The 20,550-nt window shown below is 38.7% G+C and overlaps 1 protein-coding gene across 1 annotated transcript; it reads right to left on the bottom strand.

The window, feature by feature from the left end:
• Positions 1–595: 595 nt before the first annotated feature.
• LOC131071851 (probable disease resistance protein At1g61300) lies at positions 596–5,639 on the bottom strand. Its single transcript, XM_058007845.2, has 2 exons — positions 3,701–5,639; positions 596–1,890 (listed from the first exon to the last, which is right to left on the bottom strand). The coding sequence occupies exons 1-2, from the start codon at positions 5,552–5,554 to the stop codon at positions 934–936; spliced, it is 2,811 nt and encodes a 936-aa protein (XP_057863828.1). The 5' UTR covers positions 5,555–5,639; the 3' UTR covers positions 596–933.
• Positions 5,640–20,550: the final 14,911 nt, after the last annotated feature.

A 20,550-nucleotide genomic window follows, 5' to 3' on the forward strand; every position in this document is an offset into this window, starting at 1 on the left:
ACTTCTAAACATATAAAACTTGTATATACAATATTAAAATTGTATGATTGATATAAGGTTAAATGCACAGAAATATTCTACAAGGATTAAATACAGTCATTGAATTACAATAATAAAGAACACTGTCTAGACTAAACAGCCACCAAACAAAAATACAATTCACTGATGACACCAACAAGAGAAGTTATACATCCAGCCAATAGACTTAATCAGTGAAAATATGACAATGAAAAATTGAAAAACACCATTACATTCTGAATTTGAAAAGTCCTTGCAGCTGTTTGAAACAGAGGAAAACTTATACATACATATTGAACTTATGATACAATATTACACATTAATTATCTTGCAAAAACATTTCTTTATCGAAAAATGATACAGTGTTTTTTAATAATAAATGACAATTAAATAAGAGAATTAGAGAAACATTTGTTGGAACTTGGAAAGGCCTTGAGATCAAGCTTTTCTTTTGCAGTACTGGTCCTACAGACAAATCTGTCTGCTCCACTTTCCAACTTTTAGAGCGAGTCTGTAAATCGTTCTAAAAGTTGGGAATCTTCGGATGATTATAGTGGATATTTGCCATATTTGATCATGATTGTAAACTGTATGTTATTTGTTTCTATCCTGTTCTGATGTTACACTCTTTGCCCGAATACACTGTAATCGCATTTTTTCAATTTAAAAAGAAAATTACAGTGAGTCCCATAAGCTGCAAATTTCAATGTACAGTAATATTATAAGATTACAAGTGGAATGCTACTTGTTGCAGCCTGGATTAGTGAATAAATATTATTTACTAGAAACAGTACCTTCTTTACAGAAATGGTACCTCATATATACAAGTATATATGCGTCTGTTGGAAAACACACCAAAAAATTGAAGTTGAGCTATTCCGCTCTGTTCTTGGCTGATGAGGGACAATGGTGGGGTTAGTCGTCTCCCAATTTCATTTCAAATGCATTAATCCACTCTGTATTCCTCTCTTTTAAAATCTTGACATGTTTATCTTGCTGGAGCCTTTTCGCTTTCTTCCAATCCTCGCCACCTTGGCTTGTAGCTCTGATCAATTCTCTGGACCCATAAATGCTGAGCACCTTGAGATTATCCAGCCTTTTTATCCCGTCTGGCAATCTTGATATTTGCATACATTTCTCAATGCCCAAAACTTCCAACATAGGCATCGATCCCCTTCCAATGGTCGGTAAATTCTGCAACATTTCCAATTTTCGCAGCCACAGCATCCTCAAATTCGGGAATGCTCCCGGGCGTCCGAAAGCAATGGGAAGGGCCTTGAGTTTATCACATTCGTGGATTTCTAAACACCCGAGAGACTCTAGCTTATCCAAAGCTGGCAAGATTTCCAAACTCCGAGAATTAAATAATTTGAGGCTTCGCAGATTTTGAAACTCAGTCATCCAAGCTGGCAACTTGTTGATATTCGAACACTTGAAAACAAGGTGCCTAAGCCCTTTGTTGTTAACCATATCCTGTGGTAGGGTTTTTATGCTATGCATTCCCAAAATTAATCTCTCTATCTTGGTAAAACAGCTCATGGTTCCTTCTGGGATGGAGGTGTCCTTCCAATTATCAATCTCTAGACATCTCAGTTCAGTCAAGGCCTTCAAATCACTTAAACATGGAGTGCGACTTCTCCCGAGAGATAAAATTTGACCGGTTATGGCGGTCGGTGGTTTAAATTGTATGGGCAATGCAGAGGTGAAGCAGTTCTCCATCTTTAAAACTTGTAGAGAAACCAAGGAAGTGAGTCCCAAAGGAAGGTATCCCAGACTTTCACAGCCATGCAGATCCAACACTTGCAAGCTTTTCAGTTTGGAAATTCCTTCTGGCAGATTCGTAAGGTTGAGGCATTCTGACAGATCAAGTACCTGTTCCCAATGCAATTCACTGAGTCGAAATAAAATGGAAAAACAATAATATGACTAACTTGGGACTCAAGTGAATACAATTTAATAAAGCCTTTGTCTACAAGATTATGCTAGGCTTTCAAGTTCTGAATCATCCGTTTTATCAGGCTGTAGAATTTATTGAATTCTTTCTGGTTAAAATCTTACTAATGTCACTGATAAAAAGAGAATGCATGAAACATGATGGACTTTTTTTTTCTCGAAGTGTGATAGTAGCTTCGATCAAGAATGTTATTTAACAGCAACATCTCAGCCACAACTGGGATTTCCTTACACATTCATTCAAGCTATCGGTTAAAAAAGGGGATATTAAAAATCCATAAAATCACCTTTTATCAGGACCACCAGTGGTGAGGGTTTCTAACATCTTATATAGCCCTTAATTTCAAAGACTTTTATGTGCTAGTATTATTTTGGCTTAAAAACATGTTGAGAAATGAGGCACATATGAACTGTGAAAGGATTGATCACAAAAATGAGTTGGTAATTTAGAGGTAGAGCATCCTAACAGTAAATAGGAGTTAGGTTCAGATTCTAATTAGTCTATCAAATAAAATTTAGAACCTTAAACACCAGCAGTGTAGATCAAGAGAGGGTGTTAGAGAAACAAACCACATCCAAACAATAAATCCGTCACAAAATGAACCAATAATTCAATAAAAAAATTCAGATGGTATCAGAGCCCAAGTTTACGAGCCTTAAACTCACAGTGTAGATCAAAAAAGAATGTTGAAGAAACAAATCAAATCCAAACCATAAAGGGACTTGCCACAAAATAGACTAGTAATTGAAAGATAAAACACCCCAAACAAACATTCAAGAGTGGAAAACAGAACTATTTTTTCAAGAGTGGGGAAAAGAATAACTATTTTCAGAGAAAGTGCCCTAAATTCATATCTAAACTAATCTATAATTTTTTAACAGAATAGCCATGGTCAAGTTGAATGACGCCACTGATCGTTTACACAGCTATATACCGGTCCGTGCAACAGTTTTTGAGCCTCTTTAGGGAATTTCTTTGGGGAATGGAGATCATGCGGTCGAATACTGATGTTTTCCCCAGCTAAACTGTGAAAGAAAGTTCCTATGATCCAATTTCAGTGGGCTCAAATCACGGTATTGACTTTTTTAAACAACTAGCCTGCCAAGAAACCCCCTGTGATCAAATTTCAGAGCTTAAGTTTTACACAGGCAGCTTGGAAATCAGAGAATATTAGGATGAACTTGCCAACTGTTTACATGAAAGAAATTGGTCGAGAATCTTGAATGAGTACTCTGTAAGAAGGTTTTGAAGCCAACAAATGAAGGCTTTAGTACCTAATTGTTAATACAGTGTATTTAAATAATGAGACATTATAATGTATCACTGTTCTTGAATCTTTTTAGCACCAGGTACAGCAATATGCTTTACTTTTTATGTAAAGTAGTTTGGTAAAGGATGTTTAATGTCTTTGGCTGTTTACCTGTAGCAGAGTAGAAGCTTGATAAAGGATGTTCAATATCTTCTGAGGAGGTTTCGAAAACATAAAACAGAAACTCTTGACTGTTTAGATGAGGTAGTTTATAAGAGGATGTTCGAAATCTTCAGAAGGAAGATTTGAAGCCATCAAACAAAAGCTTTTAGTTGTTTATGATGTATTACTTTCTTAAAAATTCTCTTAAAAGTGAAAGCGATGGAGACCCCTGCTGGGCACGGCTCGTTCCTCCACCCCGCCAAAAAAAAAGGCAAAAACAAAAACTATTACAAATTTGACAACAACGAGAAAATTACCTGTAGCCTTTTCAGCTTGATAAATGACCGAGCCGGTAAATTTTGGATGGGGTTTTTTGACAATCTTAAGCAGATGAGCTGCTTTAGAAAACCTATACTCTCCGGCAAGACTTGGACCGCCGTGTCTCTGAGATCCAGGATTCTAAGCGCAGTGAGGCTTCTCAAGGCGTTGTCTGAAATTCTGCTAAATTTTGTATTAGCCGACAGAAGCAAAGTTTCTAGACTCGGACCCTGGAAATCCTCGGGAATGGCCGAGATCTTATTATCCATCACCGATATTCTTTGAAATGTCCCCGCCTGGAATGTTGTGAGATCTTTACCGGCTCTGAACAAGCACTTTTCCTCTCTTTCTGCGATTCGGAGGGCAACATCCCTCAGAACATCATGTATTTTACAGCTGCGCACAGCGCCATTTCTATCGCTTGAAACCACATCAATCAAGCAGCGATCTATCAGCGAATTCAACAACTGTCGCCCCTGTCGCAGATAGCCGTAACCAGTCGAATTCCCCAGCAATCCTTCGTAATTCCACAAAAAGGCTATATCCTCCACATCTATAATAGCATCCTCCTTGTATGCCGCAAAGTAAAGAAAGCAGGCCCTGAGGTTCGAGTTGAGAGCGTCAACGCTGAGTCGGAGCCTCTGAAACACTTGGTCTTCCTGCTCCGGATAAAGTATGTCTGCGTTTCGCAATTTTTCTAGAGCAATCTGCCATTGCTCTGCTTCATGTGACCGCCCGGCCATGGCTGCTCCGACTGTCTTAATCGCCAGCGGGAGGCCTTTGCACTCTTGGGCGACCGCTCGAGCCAAGGGTTCAAGCTTCCCAGGATGAAAGTCTGTAAAAGCATGGATCTTAAACAGTTCCCAACCTTCCTCTTGCGTCAAGGGTTTCAGGGCAATGGTACTCTTCACCCCCATCTTTGACAGCAGCCCCGGGTCGCGGCTTGTAATCACAATTTTAGAATCTCTCGGATCTCTCTTCTGCGGCACTTGAAGAAACTCCAACACTTCCTCGCTCCCTTCCCAAACATCATCCAGCATAATTAAAAACCTGTATTTCCGCAACATTGTTCTCACAAAGCTCTTTATATTGTGCTCATTCCCCACCTCCTCAAGAGCACCTGCAGCCTCCATTGCTTGACCCTCTATGCTCCGGCCTAATTGGCGCAGCAGGGTAGGAAACGGCGTCTTCGATACTGTCAGCCAAACTATAAGACCCTGTGCGAAGAAATCCTGCATGGGCTCGCTGTTAAGCACCGTCTTTAACAGAACAGTTTTTCCTGAGCCCCCCATGCCTGTTATGCCAATTCGCCGCTCTTGATTGCTGTTCGAGAGGATTCGATCCTGGAGATCCTGAAACAAACCCTCCTGTCCAATAACGCACGCCTCCAAAACGGGCTGAACTCTCAAAACGGGCATCTTGCTGCGAATTCCGTCGATTCTGTCAATGAAATCTTTGTGAGCGGCAAATTGATGCACCAGATTAATCAAACCAACGTTATCAATGTGCGTTTGGATTCGTTTACTCGTTTGCTTAATACTCTTAGCTACTCTGTAACGAGCAAAGACATTATAAGGTGGAATTGTACAGCCGGTCACCGTTGCATTTGCGTCCTTGAGGAGGGTTTGTAGCGTTTGCAGCCACGTTTTGACTGCATCATCCTTGAATGTGCAGGAGATTGATTGAGACTCAGACTGTGCAGAATCCATAAGAGGCATTATTCGCTGGAGCTGTTCATGCAGAGATTTGAGCTCACTGCGACAATAAATGGCGACCTTGAGAGCTTTAAGCGTTTCATCAGACAAAATGTTAATGGCGGCTCCAATGAATCCTGAAACAAATCCAGGATCCATTGTTTCTTCCTTACCGATATTGCCTGTTAATTGTGCCTCCCCACCCACTCCATCTTAACCATGTTTTGGACTCTCAACTTCAACTTGTCCGTCTATCATCGTTTTGACTTTTCAACACAAGTCTACTACTTGCTTAAAGGTTAAGTTTTTATATATTAATGATTTATCATTCAATAAAAATATATATATATATATATATCTTTATTATTTATCGTTTGTAAATTTTTTATTACCAATCTGATAGTATTTATCTTTATCATCTCAATTTATGAAAGATGTGCATTTAGAATGTTGGGTGCGCATAGATCTATATTATGCTAGAGATGTAACTACAATATCAGCAAGGTATGAGATGCAACAAAATGATTTTATTATATATATAATAAAAAATAAATTAAAAATCATTTTATAAAACTTTTAAGTAAATAAAATAATTATTTTAATATAAACAATAAAAATGATTTATTCATATGAAAAAATTAAATAATTTATAGATATAAATTAAAATAATTTTGAGTGAAATATTTTTTATGAAATATATTTTTATTTATCAAATTACATAATAAGTATTTTTTATTATAAAGTAAAAATAACTTTTTTTTAAAGAAAAATAAAGAAAGAAAGAACAATTTTATAAGAAATATATTTGTGTTTTTACATAGATTTTTTTTCTAAAAAGTATTTTAGTTTTTAAAAAGTATAATTGATTTTTCATCCATAAAGTATCATAATATGAGTTTATAAAGAATAATAATTGTTAAAAGTTATTTAGATAAAATAATAAGTTAACTAAGTTTATTTTTATAATACATTAATTAAATTTGACTTAATATTAACTTAAAATAATATTAAGATGGATGATGGGTGGTAGTGTTCCCATTGACGATAGTTTCCTATGATCGACATGAGGTTCACCTCCCCCAACCCATGTGATATTCAAGAATGTGTTCAACATATAATTCATACCTATCATAATTACATTTATTATTGTATTATTTTAAATTTTAATTAATTAAAAATTAATGTCAAATAAACATTTATTATATACAAATCAATAAAATTAACCAAAATTACATAATAATTAAAAAAAAAAAACACCACCTCCAAAAATTCCTCTGTATCGTTTTTCCCGCGAATATTACGCGGAATCTCAAGTACGGGAAGATATGTAGTTGGTAAAGAAATACGCGCTTATTATATATATATATATATATATACACAGTGAATATGGTATCAAACTTAAAGATTTATTTTTTCATTATTGAATAGGCATCAATTTTTTTTAATAAAGTTGGTTTTTGTAGTTGTAATATATTTGAAATAATGATAATAATAAATGTGTAGTTTTTATTGTAATATATTTAAAAATTAATTTGTTTGGTGATATATATTTTATTTGAAAGGTTTCAAGAATGATTTATGATGCTCTGCAAAAAGGATTAGAAAATCTGTTTGATGGCAACACACACAAGAGCACAAGAAACAAACGTTAGTGTTAGCAACAAAAGATTATCCTAAACAGGCATATCAAGAGAGATATTAAGCATGAAATAGAAAGCATATAAACATAGAATGAAATAGCTAATCAAGATGCTCATAGTTGCTCCTCCCTTGTTCCTCTCCTCTCCAAGTCCCAAATGAGTGTAGCTCTCAGCTTTTAGCACTAGCCATGGATGCCATATGGAGATTCAAGATGGTTGAATATGATAAGCAAATACTATGCAAGAGTAGATAGTGATGCTATGAAAAAGCTCTATGCTAATGCCAGTATAACAACAATACTCTAAAATGCTTCTCCTTTTGCTTGAGGAGAAGGGTTCTATTTATAGAAGAAATAGGGAAATGAAGGGTTAAGATTGAGCAATCTTAACAAGGGTTAGGATTGAAAGTTGGGGATCCATGTGCACAATTGGCACCAATAAAATGGTGACAAGTTTCAACATAGGATTGGGTTGAGAGAAGAGGTTGGAGGCATTAAAGGCCTGAGAAGACCTCATGGTTATCTAGAAGGTAAGGGTCAAGTCTAAATTAAGATTACCCACTGGATTAAGAGTTAATCCAAGGATAAACCTTTGTGCAAATGTTTAAGAGATAATCATGGTCAAAGCATTAAAGGCTTGATGAGACCTTTGGGTTGGGTAGAGGTTGAGTCAAAACAAATGTTTTAACCATGTGGGAGGGTTTGAGGTAACCATTAATGGTTATTGGAGACTTTGGGGATTAAGTGGTTGAAGGTTGAAAGCCTTCAATGGTTATCAAAGACTTTGAGCCATTTAGTGGTTGAAGGTTGGAAGCTTTCAAAGGTTATCCAAGACTTTGAGACATTTAGTGGTTGAAGGTTGAAAGTCTTTAATGGTTATCAAAGACTTTTAGGCTTTGAGAAGTGACTCCATTTTGCTTAGGAATGTGACAATAATTAGGGGATGGATTAAGTTAATTAGGAAGGGGTTAGAAGAATCTAAAAGGGGATTAGATTTTGCAAGTGGATTTGGTGGGTGAGGGAAAATAGGATTTTATTAAAATAAAAATTCATTTATTTCAATAAATGTGTGCAAGTTGTATTTGGATAAATATTCAAATAAATATTAATTTATTTAAATGAGAAAAAGGAAGATAAAGCATTAAAATGCTTGAAGACTTTGAGGGGAACCATTAAAGGCTTGAAGACTTTAAGGAAAACCATTAAAGTCTTAAGAAGACTATAGAAGGAAGCCATCAAGTTTGAAGACTTTAAAGCCATCAAGTTTGAATACTTTAAGGGAAACCCTTAAAGGTTTCAAGTGGGTGAGGATAAATAGGATTTTAAATAAATAATTTATTTAAAATAGTTGTGCAACTTGCTTTTGTAGGAAAATACAAGTGGGTTGAGGATAAAGGTGATTTAAATAAATTATTTATTTAAAATAATTGTGCAACTTGCATTTGTAGGAAAATGCAAGTGGGTGGAGGATAAAGGTGATTTTAAATAAATGATTTATTTATTTAAATGTGAGAGGTGGGATTTTGGGGGTTTTAAATAAATATTAATTTATTTAAATGTGAGAGAAGATTTAATTAAATAAATATGATTTATTTATTTAATTAATGGTCTGAATTTGGTTAAGTGAATTAAATCAAATAAATTGAATAATTTATTTAATTAATAGGAGAATAGGGTTAAGATGAATTAATTAAATATTAATTTAATTAATTATTAATTGATGGTTAAATAATCAAATAAATACTAAGTATTCATTTAATTAAGTGGACAGATTTATGTGACTACATTTGCCCCTCTTTGAGACGGTGCGGTTTATCGCGTTGTTTCAAAGAAAGAAAAATAGGTGTGAAGAAATGCCCCCCCATAAAATGTAAATTTAATGGGTGGTATGCCCCCTCGAGAGATGGGCCGAATTTTTATTTTTTTTGAAAAATCGGGCGATCTCTCGAAAAAGAATGAAAAGTGGAGGGGAGGTAGAATAGAAGAATTTAGAACTAATGATGAAAGAATGGGAGAAAATGGAGTGAATATGAAGAAATAACAAGCCAGTGAGTACCCTGAGGTCATGCAAGAGATACATAGCAGATGTAGTGTGGGGTTTGGATTGATGCTATACAATTGATCAAAATTGGTTGGACAATCTGGTGCAATCGGTTTAATTGCCCCGATCAAGTCAAAACGTGACAGTTGATGTCAGTTGGTCGCTTGGACATGATAAAGTCTGAGTAAGTGAATCAAAGTGACCTGATGTGACTTAGACAATTGATATAATTGCCCGATGAAGTCAAGGTATATGAAGCAAAACACTCGTTAAGACGTAGACAATTGATGTAATTGTCCGTTGGATTGTGTTTGATTGGTTGGTCAATTGATAGTATGTGCGTGTGATGGGTAGTTGTGGGGAATCATGGCAGCCCCGTTGAGACTAGGTCATTATGATAAATGCCTGTTGTAGTCTAAGTTTGCCATAATCGATTACCTGTTGAGACCCGAAGATACTTGATCAGAGTATCTGTTGATAGTCTGGGTGTGTGTGAGTTGATGTATCTGTGCAGATAGAGTAACTTTCTTGACTTATTGGATGACTTAAGATAGGAAACACAATCCCTCCTATTTAGAGATGGATGGTGATGAACGTGGCTTGATTAGGTTGATTGGGACACGATGTAGGGTATGTGATAGTGATTATCGAGATGGGGAGGGTGGGGAGGGGTTCAATGTTAGATAGAAGAAATGGAGGACCTATTACATTCCTATGGAAGAAGAGGAAAATAGAGTATGCATTATTATGACTATGTATGCATGATATGCAGCTATTATGAATGTATGGATGGGTGGAATGCAACGGAATGCAGTATATACAGATGAGATGGAATGACGATCCATAGTGCTCTATTTTCATCATTGAGCTTTTAAAATGTTGGAAGAGAATACAAGCATCTTGACATAATGATTCAAGATGACTAGAGTATTTCTTACATGGATTTGATATAGCAAGTTAATACAAGCAACTTGATATAATGGATCAAGTTGACCTGAGTATTGCTTGCGGAACAGACAAGGATTATCTCTATTCATGCATGACTTGGATCGTCCTCCTTGATCTTAGGCTGATCATATCCTGAGACAAGTGCATACCGTACTAAGAAATAAAAACCTTTATCCAAATTGGATGAGGAGGAACCAAAGAATGAGCATTGTACCTGTAAACAAATAGTATATACATAAAGAATAAAAGAATATGGATCCTTGGTAATGGTTCATGCTCATATGGTCGAGGTATACGCTGTAGTCAGCAAGTCGTAATGATCTATGACTGTATTTGGCATAAGATTACGTAGCTTAGTGAACTTCCCACGTAGACACCATTAGTACATGCCCCAGAACTTCATCAGAAATAATGCGCAAACGATACAAAACAATGTTGAAAGATCCCGATACAGATAAACAAATGAATTACTCACGAATCAACCAAGCATTTGATAGCTTAACATAATTTTCTTGTCAAAGAAAACGTCACTTTTGTCTTTGTTGTGTTAATGTTGGCTTTGCATCTGCTTGAATGAATATGTACAAGGTGTTGCCATGTTTTGGTGTGATTTTCGATGGGTTTTTCGATGTTTTTGGATTTTGTGTAATAGTTTTTGAATGTTTTTGGATTTTGTGAGTCATTTTTGAATGTTTTTGGATTTTGCGAGACATTTTTGAATGTTTTTGTATTTTGCGAGACATTTTTGAATGTTTTTGTATTTTGCAAGACATTTTTGAATGTTTTTGGATTTTGCGAGACATTTTTGAATGTTTTTGTATTTTGCGAGACATTTTTGAATGTTTTTGTATTTTGCGAGACATTTTTGAATGTTTTTGTATTTTGCGAGACATTTTTGAATGTTTTTGCCAATGAATCACCAGTAATGTAGAATCCACTTCCATCATCTAGATTGTAAGGGCATTGCCCCCAAGTTGGACATGATTTATGAAAAAGCGGGATGCTAGACGCATGAAGTACTTTCTTGGATTACAGATAAAATAACAAGCCATGGTTAGATGGATGGATGTGTGTATGTATGAATGTGATCGCAACAAGCCTGAAAGATACTGGAGCCATAGCCCTTACGAGTGGCGCCTGTTTGCCAGGTTTTCACCATCGCACTTACCCAAGGTGCCACTGGAGTGGTTGTTCACCGTTTGGATGCATGATTTTTCTTTACTTTTTTTGAATGTTTTTGTATTTTCTTTAGGACATTTTCTGAATGTTTTTGATATTTTCTGATATGTAGGGGAGCCTGATGCTCTGTATACCTTAGGTATAAAACCGTTTGAGGTGCATGCTATTGATTGGATCTGCGAGCGGTTCTCCGTCTGATGTAGCCAACTGATATGCCCCGGACCCGAATACAGCAGTGACAACATATGGGCCCAACCAGTTTGATTCAAACTTGCCTTGATGTTCTCTGTTTGGTTGGTTGCGAGGATTTTCTCGAAGAACAAGATCACCTACCTCAAATGTACGAGATCTAACTCGGTGATTGTAGCTTCTACTCATGCGCTGCTGATAGGCTTTGAGGTGATTGTATGCAGCTTGTTGTTTCTCATCAAGTAACTCTAAGTCCTGAAGACGTGAGACTCTGTAAGCTTCATCATCAATGAGATTATGCAAAGAAACCCGTAATGATGGTATCTCGACCTCAATAGGCAAGATAGCTTCTGCACCATAGACCAATGAATAAGGAGTTGCACCTGTAGGGGTTCGAATGCTAGTTCGATATGCCCATAGCGCTGGATTCAATTGAACATGCCAATCACGACCGGCATCATTGACTGTTTTCTTTAGGATTCTTAATATGTTTTTATTGGATGCTTCGGCCTGACCATTGCCTTGTGGGTAATAGGGAGTGGAAAAGCGGTGTTGGATATGAAATTTCTCACAAAGTTCACGGACATCCTGATTTTTGAAAGGAAGACCGTTATCTGTGACGATGGACATGGGTACACCATACCGGCAGATGATGTAGTTGAGGATGAATGAGGCGATCTGCTTGCCGGTGACTTGGGTAAGTGGAACAGCTTCGATCCACTTTGTGAAATATTCGGTGGCGGTAATAATGAATTTATGGCCATTGGATGAAGATGGATGAATCTTACCCACAAGGTCAAGGCCCCATTGACAAAAAGGCCATGGTGTTGTGATTGGTTGCAGTTCTTGTGCTGGTGCATGTATCAGGTCGCCATGAACTTGACATTTTTTGCACTTCCTGACAAAGTAGTAGGAATCCTTTTCCATAGATGGCCAATAGTATCCAGCTCGCATGATCTTCTTGGCTAGTGATGGACCACTTGAATGAGTCCCGCAAATCCCTTCATGTACCTCTTCCAAAGCCTTTGTTATCTCACCTTGTTCTAGACATCGAAGGAGAGTACCATCAAGACCGCATCGGTATAGGGTTTCGGCAATAATGGTATATCGAGCAGTTTGGCGAATGAAGGTTTTACGTTGGTTATTTGATTGGTTGGGAGGAAGGGTGTGATCGCGGAGATAGGTGTAGAACTCACCGTACCATGGGGATTCAGAACCAACAAGGCAACATATCATTTCAGATTCGGGGATATCATAAGCGGGGATCTAAAGCTGTTCTACCAAGAACTCGTAGCGTGTTGAATTTTGTGGAAGATCTAGGAGAGATGCGATGGTAGCCATAGCGTCAGCAGCTCGATTCTGATCTCTTGGTATCTGCTCAAAAGTGATAGTAGTAAATGATGTCTTTAGAGTGTCCACCATTTTCTTATATGGCATGAGTTTATCATCTTTGGTTTGATATTCATCTGTTGCTTGTCGAATGACTAGTTGGGAGTCGCCATATACTTGTAGTTCTTGTAATTTCCATTGTATGGCTAATCTGAGTCCTGTGATCAAGGCCTCATACTCTGCTATGTTGTTTGTGCATGGAAATGTGAGCCTGTAAGACTTCGGGATGCTATCACCTTGAGGTGTGATAAACAGAATGCCTGCCCCCGAGCCGTGCCTAGTATATGAACGATCAAAGTATAGTTTCCATGGTTGTGTTGTTGTGATCATGAATATCTCTTCATCTGGAAAATTGGAAATAAGAGGATGATCACCTATGAGTGGCGCATCGGCCAACTGATCTGCAATAACCTGACCTTTGATAGCTTTACGGTCCACATACTCAATGTCAAATTCACTTAGAATCATCACCCATTTGGCTAAGCGACCTGTCAATGCTGCTTTGCTAAGTAAATACTTGAGTGGATCAATCTTTGCAATGAGTTGCACCTTGTGTGTTAACAGATAGTGCCTCAGTTTAGTGGCTGCCAAGATTACTGCTAGGCAAGCTCGCTCAATAGGTGTGTAATTGAGTTCATAGCCCACCAGTGTGCGAGAGATGTAGTAAATAGCACACTCTTTTCCTTCTGCATTATGTTGTGCCAGTAGTACACCCAATGCTGTACTTGTCGCTGAGATATAAAGTAACAATGGTCTACTTGGATCTGGTGGCATCAACAATGGTGGATTCATGAGATAGTCTTTAAGTGCCTGAAATGCTTGTTGGCATCTGTCATCCCACTGAAAGCAGATGTTCTTGTGTAGCAGGTGTGTGAATGGGTGACACTTATCAGCCAATTGTGCAATGAATCTGCGGATAGATTGAAGCCGTCCTTGTAGTGTTCTTAGCTGACTGATATTCTTTGGAGGTGGCATGTCCATGATTGCTTTAACCTTTGCTGGATCGACCTCAATGCCTTTGCTTGAGACAATGTATCCTAGAAGCTTCCCGGAGGTCACTCCGAAGACACATTTCTTTGGGTTGAGTCGAACATGGTATTGTTCCAGTCTATCAAAGATTTTATCTAAGATGTGAAGATGTCCTTCTCTAGTAAGTGATTTTGCTAGTAAATCATCCACATAATCTTCCATTATAGTATGCATCATGTCATGGAAGATGGTGGTCATTGCTCTTTGATAGGTCGCTCCTGCATTCTTTAGACCAAAAGGCATTACATTCCAGCAGTATGTGCCCCATGGACATGTGAAGGCTGTCTTATGTTGGTCCTCTGGTGCGATCTTTATTTGATTGTATCCCGAAAAGCCATCCATGAGTGAAAGCATGGCATGTCCTGCTGTCAAATCTACTATGATGTCGATATTTGGTAGAGGGAAGTCATCCTTAGGACATGCCTTATTCAGATCTCTGAAGTTTGTACAAATGCGGATGCCCCCTTTTGGTTTGCCAACTGGTACAATGTTGGAGATCCATTCTGCATAATCAATTGGTCTAATGAAACCAACATCCAGGAGTTTCTTGAGTTCTGTTTTGACTAGCACGGCAATCTGAGGATGCATCTTACGAAGCTTCTGCTTGACAGGTTTGGCTCCTTTTGCTACTGTGAGATGATGCATGACTAAATCAGGATCAAGCCCAGACATGTCTGCATATGACCATGCAAAGTTGATCTGACGCTGTTGGAAGAACTCTATAAATTGAGGTTGTTCCTCTGGAGTGAGAAGAGATGCCAAATGTATGATATGAGGGTTTTCAGGAGTCCCCACATTGTATTCTTTAGTCTCCTCAATGAGAATCGTCGATCGTTCCTGTTGTGTACTAGCAGGGAGAATGTCAAACCCTTCATCCTCAAGTGCCACAGAGAGGTTTTCACCGTTGGATACGCTCTTTCTTTTTACTTTTGTTGGATCAAACAGTGCCACAGTGTGGTTTTCATTGGAAGATCCATGTTTTAATGTTATATTTTTGCAGCTGAAGGATTTGGCATCCGCCCCGAAGTATGCTGCGCTATTAAGTTCAATGGCGAATCTAGCTTTGTGATCCCCGCTTGGTAGATTATCCCTTAATTCCAAAAAGTCAATGATAGCCTCATCGTTTTGGAAGAGGTCAAGACATGGGGGATTTGGTTGGTTCCATTCGATGAGTTCAGGGTGGATAATGGGCATTACTTCATCGATTAAGTTAAGTGCGGGAGATGTATCAGTGAGGGTTAAGACAGTGTGGTGAAGGTCGTTGATGGTACTCTCCTTGTCAGAATCCGGCGTAGGATGAGACATAGGGTCTGTGGAAGATGTTTCCAGCTCAGGTACCCAAGTGGTCTTTATCTGTGCTTCTCCGTAAACAGGGATGTCTTTGCGTGGCGGAGGTGGTGATGTGTCTTCCTCATCTGAAGTGTTAAGCTGTACATAATCAAATTCCCACTCATGTGAGTCGGTTTCTGAATCACTTTCCAGCATCCGATTGCTATACCATATTGGGATGTCTTTGGAGTTGAACACGGCAGGTGTGATTGGTTTATGTATCTTTGTGGTGATCGGTGCTGCAGGAACCGTGATGGGGTTTAAAGGATTTGTCACTGGAAGTATCGACAGTGTTGACTTAGTGGCTTCTGTTGGAATGGTTGGTGCCATAGATGCTGCTGCGGGTTCCAATATAGTTGCTGCTATGAATGGTGTTGCTGATGGGATTACTGGTTCGTTTGGTGGGATGATTGGTATTATAGATGGTTGTGGTGGGATTGTGAGTCTCGATGGGGCAGTGGGGATAGTGCTTGATGGTGCTTTGATTATAAAAGGTGTCCTCTTTGCAGTAGGTGGGCAAAATGGTTTGCTGGGTTTTCCTTTGAATTTGAGTTTAGGAAGGATCTCTTTTTCAAAGCCTAGGCCTGTATTACCTTTGGGCTTGAATTCTGGTAGCAGAGGTTCATGTCGTCCTTGTTTGCAATATCCCAAAGCACTCTGACCATCATATCCCATTCTTTGCATAATGAGGAGGCCTTTGCCATATTGTTCTGTAGGAAGTGTAACTCGCGGTTTATCAGTGGTGATGGGATCTTTATAGATCCATTCCGCTAGGTCCTCATCTTGTGTTTCTTCCTCTTGACTCTTTCCAAGAACAAAAGGTGTCAGGGCACATGCAGGCGTGATTAGTGGTTGCTGGAGTAACTGTTGTGGTTTACCATGAGTTCTAGGAGAAGTGGGCATTTGTCCCACACAAAAGAGTTGACTCAAGTTGTATTCCCCAGGACCTTCCTCTGCGATCTTCATCTTAAGCTTTTCTTGCTTCGGTATAGTGGTGTTTGAACTGGCAAGAGAGGCGGGACTTACATATGATGTGGAGGAAATGGCTTCCCTATTATTAGGAACAGTAATTTCTGGTTGATGGCTGATATTATGGCAAAATGCAAAGGGATTTGCATCGCCCAAGATTGTGATCTCTGTACCGTTATGTGGGAACTTGATACATTGATGGTAGGTAGATGGAACGGCTTGCATGGCATGTATCCAAGGTCTCCCTAATAATAGATTATATGGCAGAGGAAGGTCCAGAACCTGACAAATTATGTGTTTTACCACAGGGCCCACTCGGATTGGTAGGACCACAGCTCCTTTAGATGAACGCTCTGCATCATCATAGGCTTTGATGGTGATCTTCTTGCAAGGATCCACTGATTCTATTGCATATCCCAATGCTGTGACCAATTGCAGTGTACAAATGTTTAGGCCTGCTCCATTATCTATCAAGACTCGCTTGATCCTGTGTTGGTTGATAAAGCCTTCAATGTGTAGGGAAGCATTATGAGGTTGTTGGAAAGAAGAGTTGTCACTTTCGAAAAAAGTGAGACAAGGTGATGACTTTAGATTTCCAACCATGGCTTGAAACTGGTCCGTATTCAGGTTTGCAGGGACTGACGCCTCTTGGAGTGCTTGATCCAAGATTGTTTTATGAGATGGTGATAAGCGTAATAGTTCTAAAATGGATATGAGCGCAGGGGTTTTGTCTAATTGTTCCACAAGGTTATATTGCTTTGGGACGGAGGTGGTGCCTTGTGGAGCTGCCTTGATGGTGACTTTGCCGCGACGCATAACAACATTGCAATTTGAGGTGGGATTTTTGAAGGTTATAGTTGCAATTTGTTCACTGGCATCATACAGGTGATTTACAGTGTAGTTATACGCAGCCTGTGTATAATCAGTGGTATCAGTGCCTCGCCGGGAAGTGGAAGGACCCCTTTGATCTTGTGATGGAAGTGGATTCTTAAACATTAAATGATCATTATTTGTCATTTTTGGATCATGTCCTTCAATCTCAATTTCTCCTCGATCAATAAGATCTTGAATGAGATCTTTCAATCGATGACAATTACTTGTCTTGTGTCCTCGTCCTTGATGGAACTCACAATGTTCAGTATCTCTCCACCATGCTGGTTTGACCTGAGGCTCATAGTTGGATAGCTTAGGTAGAGTGATCAAATTCTGAGAAAGGAGTTGTCGCAACACTGTTTCAATGGGTTCCCCTAAGGGAGTGTATGTACGTTTTTGTTTTTGTGGACGAGGTCTTGGTTCACCCTGAGATGTGATGCGACCTTGATTAGGAGGAACATTTGTGTTATTTTGAGGTGGAGGATTTTGTCCTGCAAACCGAACCACAGGTTGTGCATTTTGGATAGTTCAAGCATCCACAACCCCATCGTTGACGATATTCTTATTCTTGTTCCAGAAGTTTTGTTTATCACTATTGAATCGCGGGCGAGGACCATCTTTTGGTTCATTAAAGATTTTGATGAGTCCTTTCTTGATGAGTGCCCTTTCACATTTTATACCTTTGGTGATCATATCGTTAAAGGAGTCTGTGTCTTTGACATCCAGGTGAAATTCCATTTCTTCGTTTAAGTTGGAAATGAAAATTTCCACTAGTTCTCGTTCAGGTAACTGAAGAGAACGTCTGCTAGACATTTGGCGCCATCGTTGCAAGAATACTGAGAATAGTTCACCTGGTTTTTGTTTGGTATTGCACAGATCAGCCATGGTGATGTCGCGTTCAATATTATAAGAGTAATGAGATAGGAACTTCTGGATGAGTTCCTCAAATGTTCTAATGCCACCTGGAAGTCGGGAAAACCATGATGTGGTTGTTCCTCCCAAGCTTTGGGGAAAAAGGCGCATTAGGTATGTGTCCTCATAAGCCACTTCAAGACAAGCAGAATGAAATTCTCGGACATGATCACGGGGATCCCCCTTTCCTCTATATTTTTCAAATTTGGGTGTTTCAAACCCGCGTGGAAAGGGTGGCATATAAAGATTCCTATCAAACGGATAGGGACAGATGTCGTTAAGTGAGAATTGATTGGTCTTAACACCACTATGAAGTTGTTGGGCGAGATTCTCGACTTGTTGCCGCAACATCTCTATTTCATTAGGAGGAGGAGGTGGTGGGTTACCTCGAGGGATGTTATATCTGATGGGATCTCTACGCCTTTCTTCCTCATGGCGACTTTGTCTTTCTGATGCTTGTCTTAATTGGGCAAGATCAAAGTCTGAGGGGAGTTTGGCTCCTTCTTGAGCGAGTTTTAAGAAGTGAGCATCTGCATTGCTCCTTAGTATTTCATCAAATAATCTGTTAAAATGAGGATTATGCTGAACCCTTTCGATTGTTGAAGGAGTGGGTGTACCTGGGTTTTCATCATTCCCATTTCCTCCAAGTGCTTCTTGAAATTCATTGAGGTTGTCCTCTTCTTCCTCAATTTCTATTTCTCGTTGCCTTGATCGTGATCGGGTTTGAGCCATTTTGTTTTGCAAGTTTGTTTTGAAGTTAATTGAAGATGATGATGAGTGGTGATGAAATGAAAGATTGATTGGTTGGTGATTTGTGTTGTATGTGGATCTCTAGCACTTTAAGGTAGATGTAACCGAAATTCCTTCTTTGAATTGCTTGCTTGTTTTGATAAGTTTTAATGTGATAAGGTGCAGAGAAATCTGAGATGTGTTACAGATTTAACTACCTAGCAATGAGAGGATTCACTCATGAACTAGTTTTACCCTGCGTAGATGTGTCTCTTAGGATGAGCTTATCCTAGATGTAGAAACAATCTAAAAAGTGATGTGATGTGTTTGATTTCAAGCAATATCTAAAAGAGAACTTGGGACAAGAACCTCTTAATGTTTTGAGAATTGGGACGGATTGATGATGGAATAATGATGTATGAATGAGATGATGGATGTTTTTGTTTTCAACTTTCAATCTTTCAATAAAAACTTTGTGTCACAAATGGAACAAACTCTTCTTCTTCCCTTTCAGGTGTTGGTGGCACTTCTCGAGCTGTGTTGTAGGTGATACAAATGTTTGGGAAGAATTTGGGATTAATCTTTCCTCCTTGATTTTTGTGATAACTCAGAGCTCTATATTGCATAAAAGCTCTGCGGTTCAATGATTTGGAATCAAACTCGTTTGTTTTACCTTGAAGATAGAGACGCATGCGATGTAGAAAGACTCTATGGGAGACAAAGATTTGTCGATTGATATAGAAGAATTTCCTCCTTTTGATCAAAGCCTTTGAGCTTAGTGGTCTCCTTTTCAAGGTGATATTCTGATGTCACTTCTTCTTTCGCAAGATGTGAAGAATGGTCATAAATTTTTGATTCTTTGTTTGTTTGTACCTTGTTTTTGATGTTTTTGGTTGTGTTGACAGATGTTGGATGAATACTTTGTTTTTGGGATTGATTTTCTGATTTTTCTTTGACAAGAAAACAAAGCAAGCACACAAACACAAGAATGTTGCCTCAAAAGGCACAAATGAGTATGGGTCTAGATCAACCCAATCCTTGGACTTGTTTTTGACCCTTCCTTTAGATTTATTTTAAGGTGTAATTCCAAAGCCTGAAGTCGGCTCAATTTGCACTAGGTCTGTAAAACGAACACACTTCAAACACTCTTTATCCCTAAGGTCAAATGGCCAGTTGTGATAAATTTAGCCCACATCTTGATATTTCTTCGACTTTGGTACTACATACCTTATGAATCCCGCCGTGGCAGGTAAGGATGTGATATACTAAGTCTTGCACGAGCATAACAAATAGATGATCCCTATGATGGGGGAGTCACCACTTTTATCAAGCCACAAGTGACCTTTCAAAAAGCTATGTTTCTACTCAAGGAAATATGTATGGTGAGTATCTTGGGAGCAAAATCATCTATGCTCTTGCACTAAATTATACCTCAAATATCCTCAATCAATAGAACGGGTGGGCTACTACTTAAAGGTGTTTAGTCATGTTCGATGTTTTTGGACATAAGTTCATTCTGCAGTGACTCACTTAAGAGCCTTGTAACTGGTGGTGGGGCCCATTTGTCCTTTCGGCCAGTTACACTGTAGGAACAGCTATACCCAAGGCTACAGCTTTCGCTCACACCTGATTTCTATAGCGGCTCGAAGGATTTACCGCTCAAGGTCGTTCCCAAGAGTGATGTGTCTCTTGGCAGGCCTCTCTTAAAAAGATAAAAATTTTGAGTGTTACTAACACTTTTCTCTTGCACCTAGGACCACGAAAGCCAAGGGAGAGGATAGTGTGTGTTAGAAGTAGGACCACTCGACCAACTCTTTGCACAAGTGTGCCAAGCACGAAAAACACTTGTTCTTTTTAATCTGTCATTGCAATGTGATCTAACTATTTGGAGATGTTGCTCCAACAATCATGGTGTTCTTTTTAATTTTC

The sequence above is a fragment of the Cryptomeria japonica genome, chromosome 3, assembly GCF_030272615.1.
Source record: "Cryptomeria japonica chromosome 3, Sugi_1.0, whole genome shotgun sequence".
In the NCBI taxonomy this organism is placed as follows: domain Eukaryota; kingdom Viridiplantae; phylum Streptophyta; class Pinopsida; order Cupressales; family Cupressaceae; genus Cryptomeria; species Cryptomeria japonica.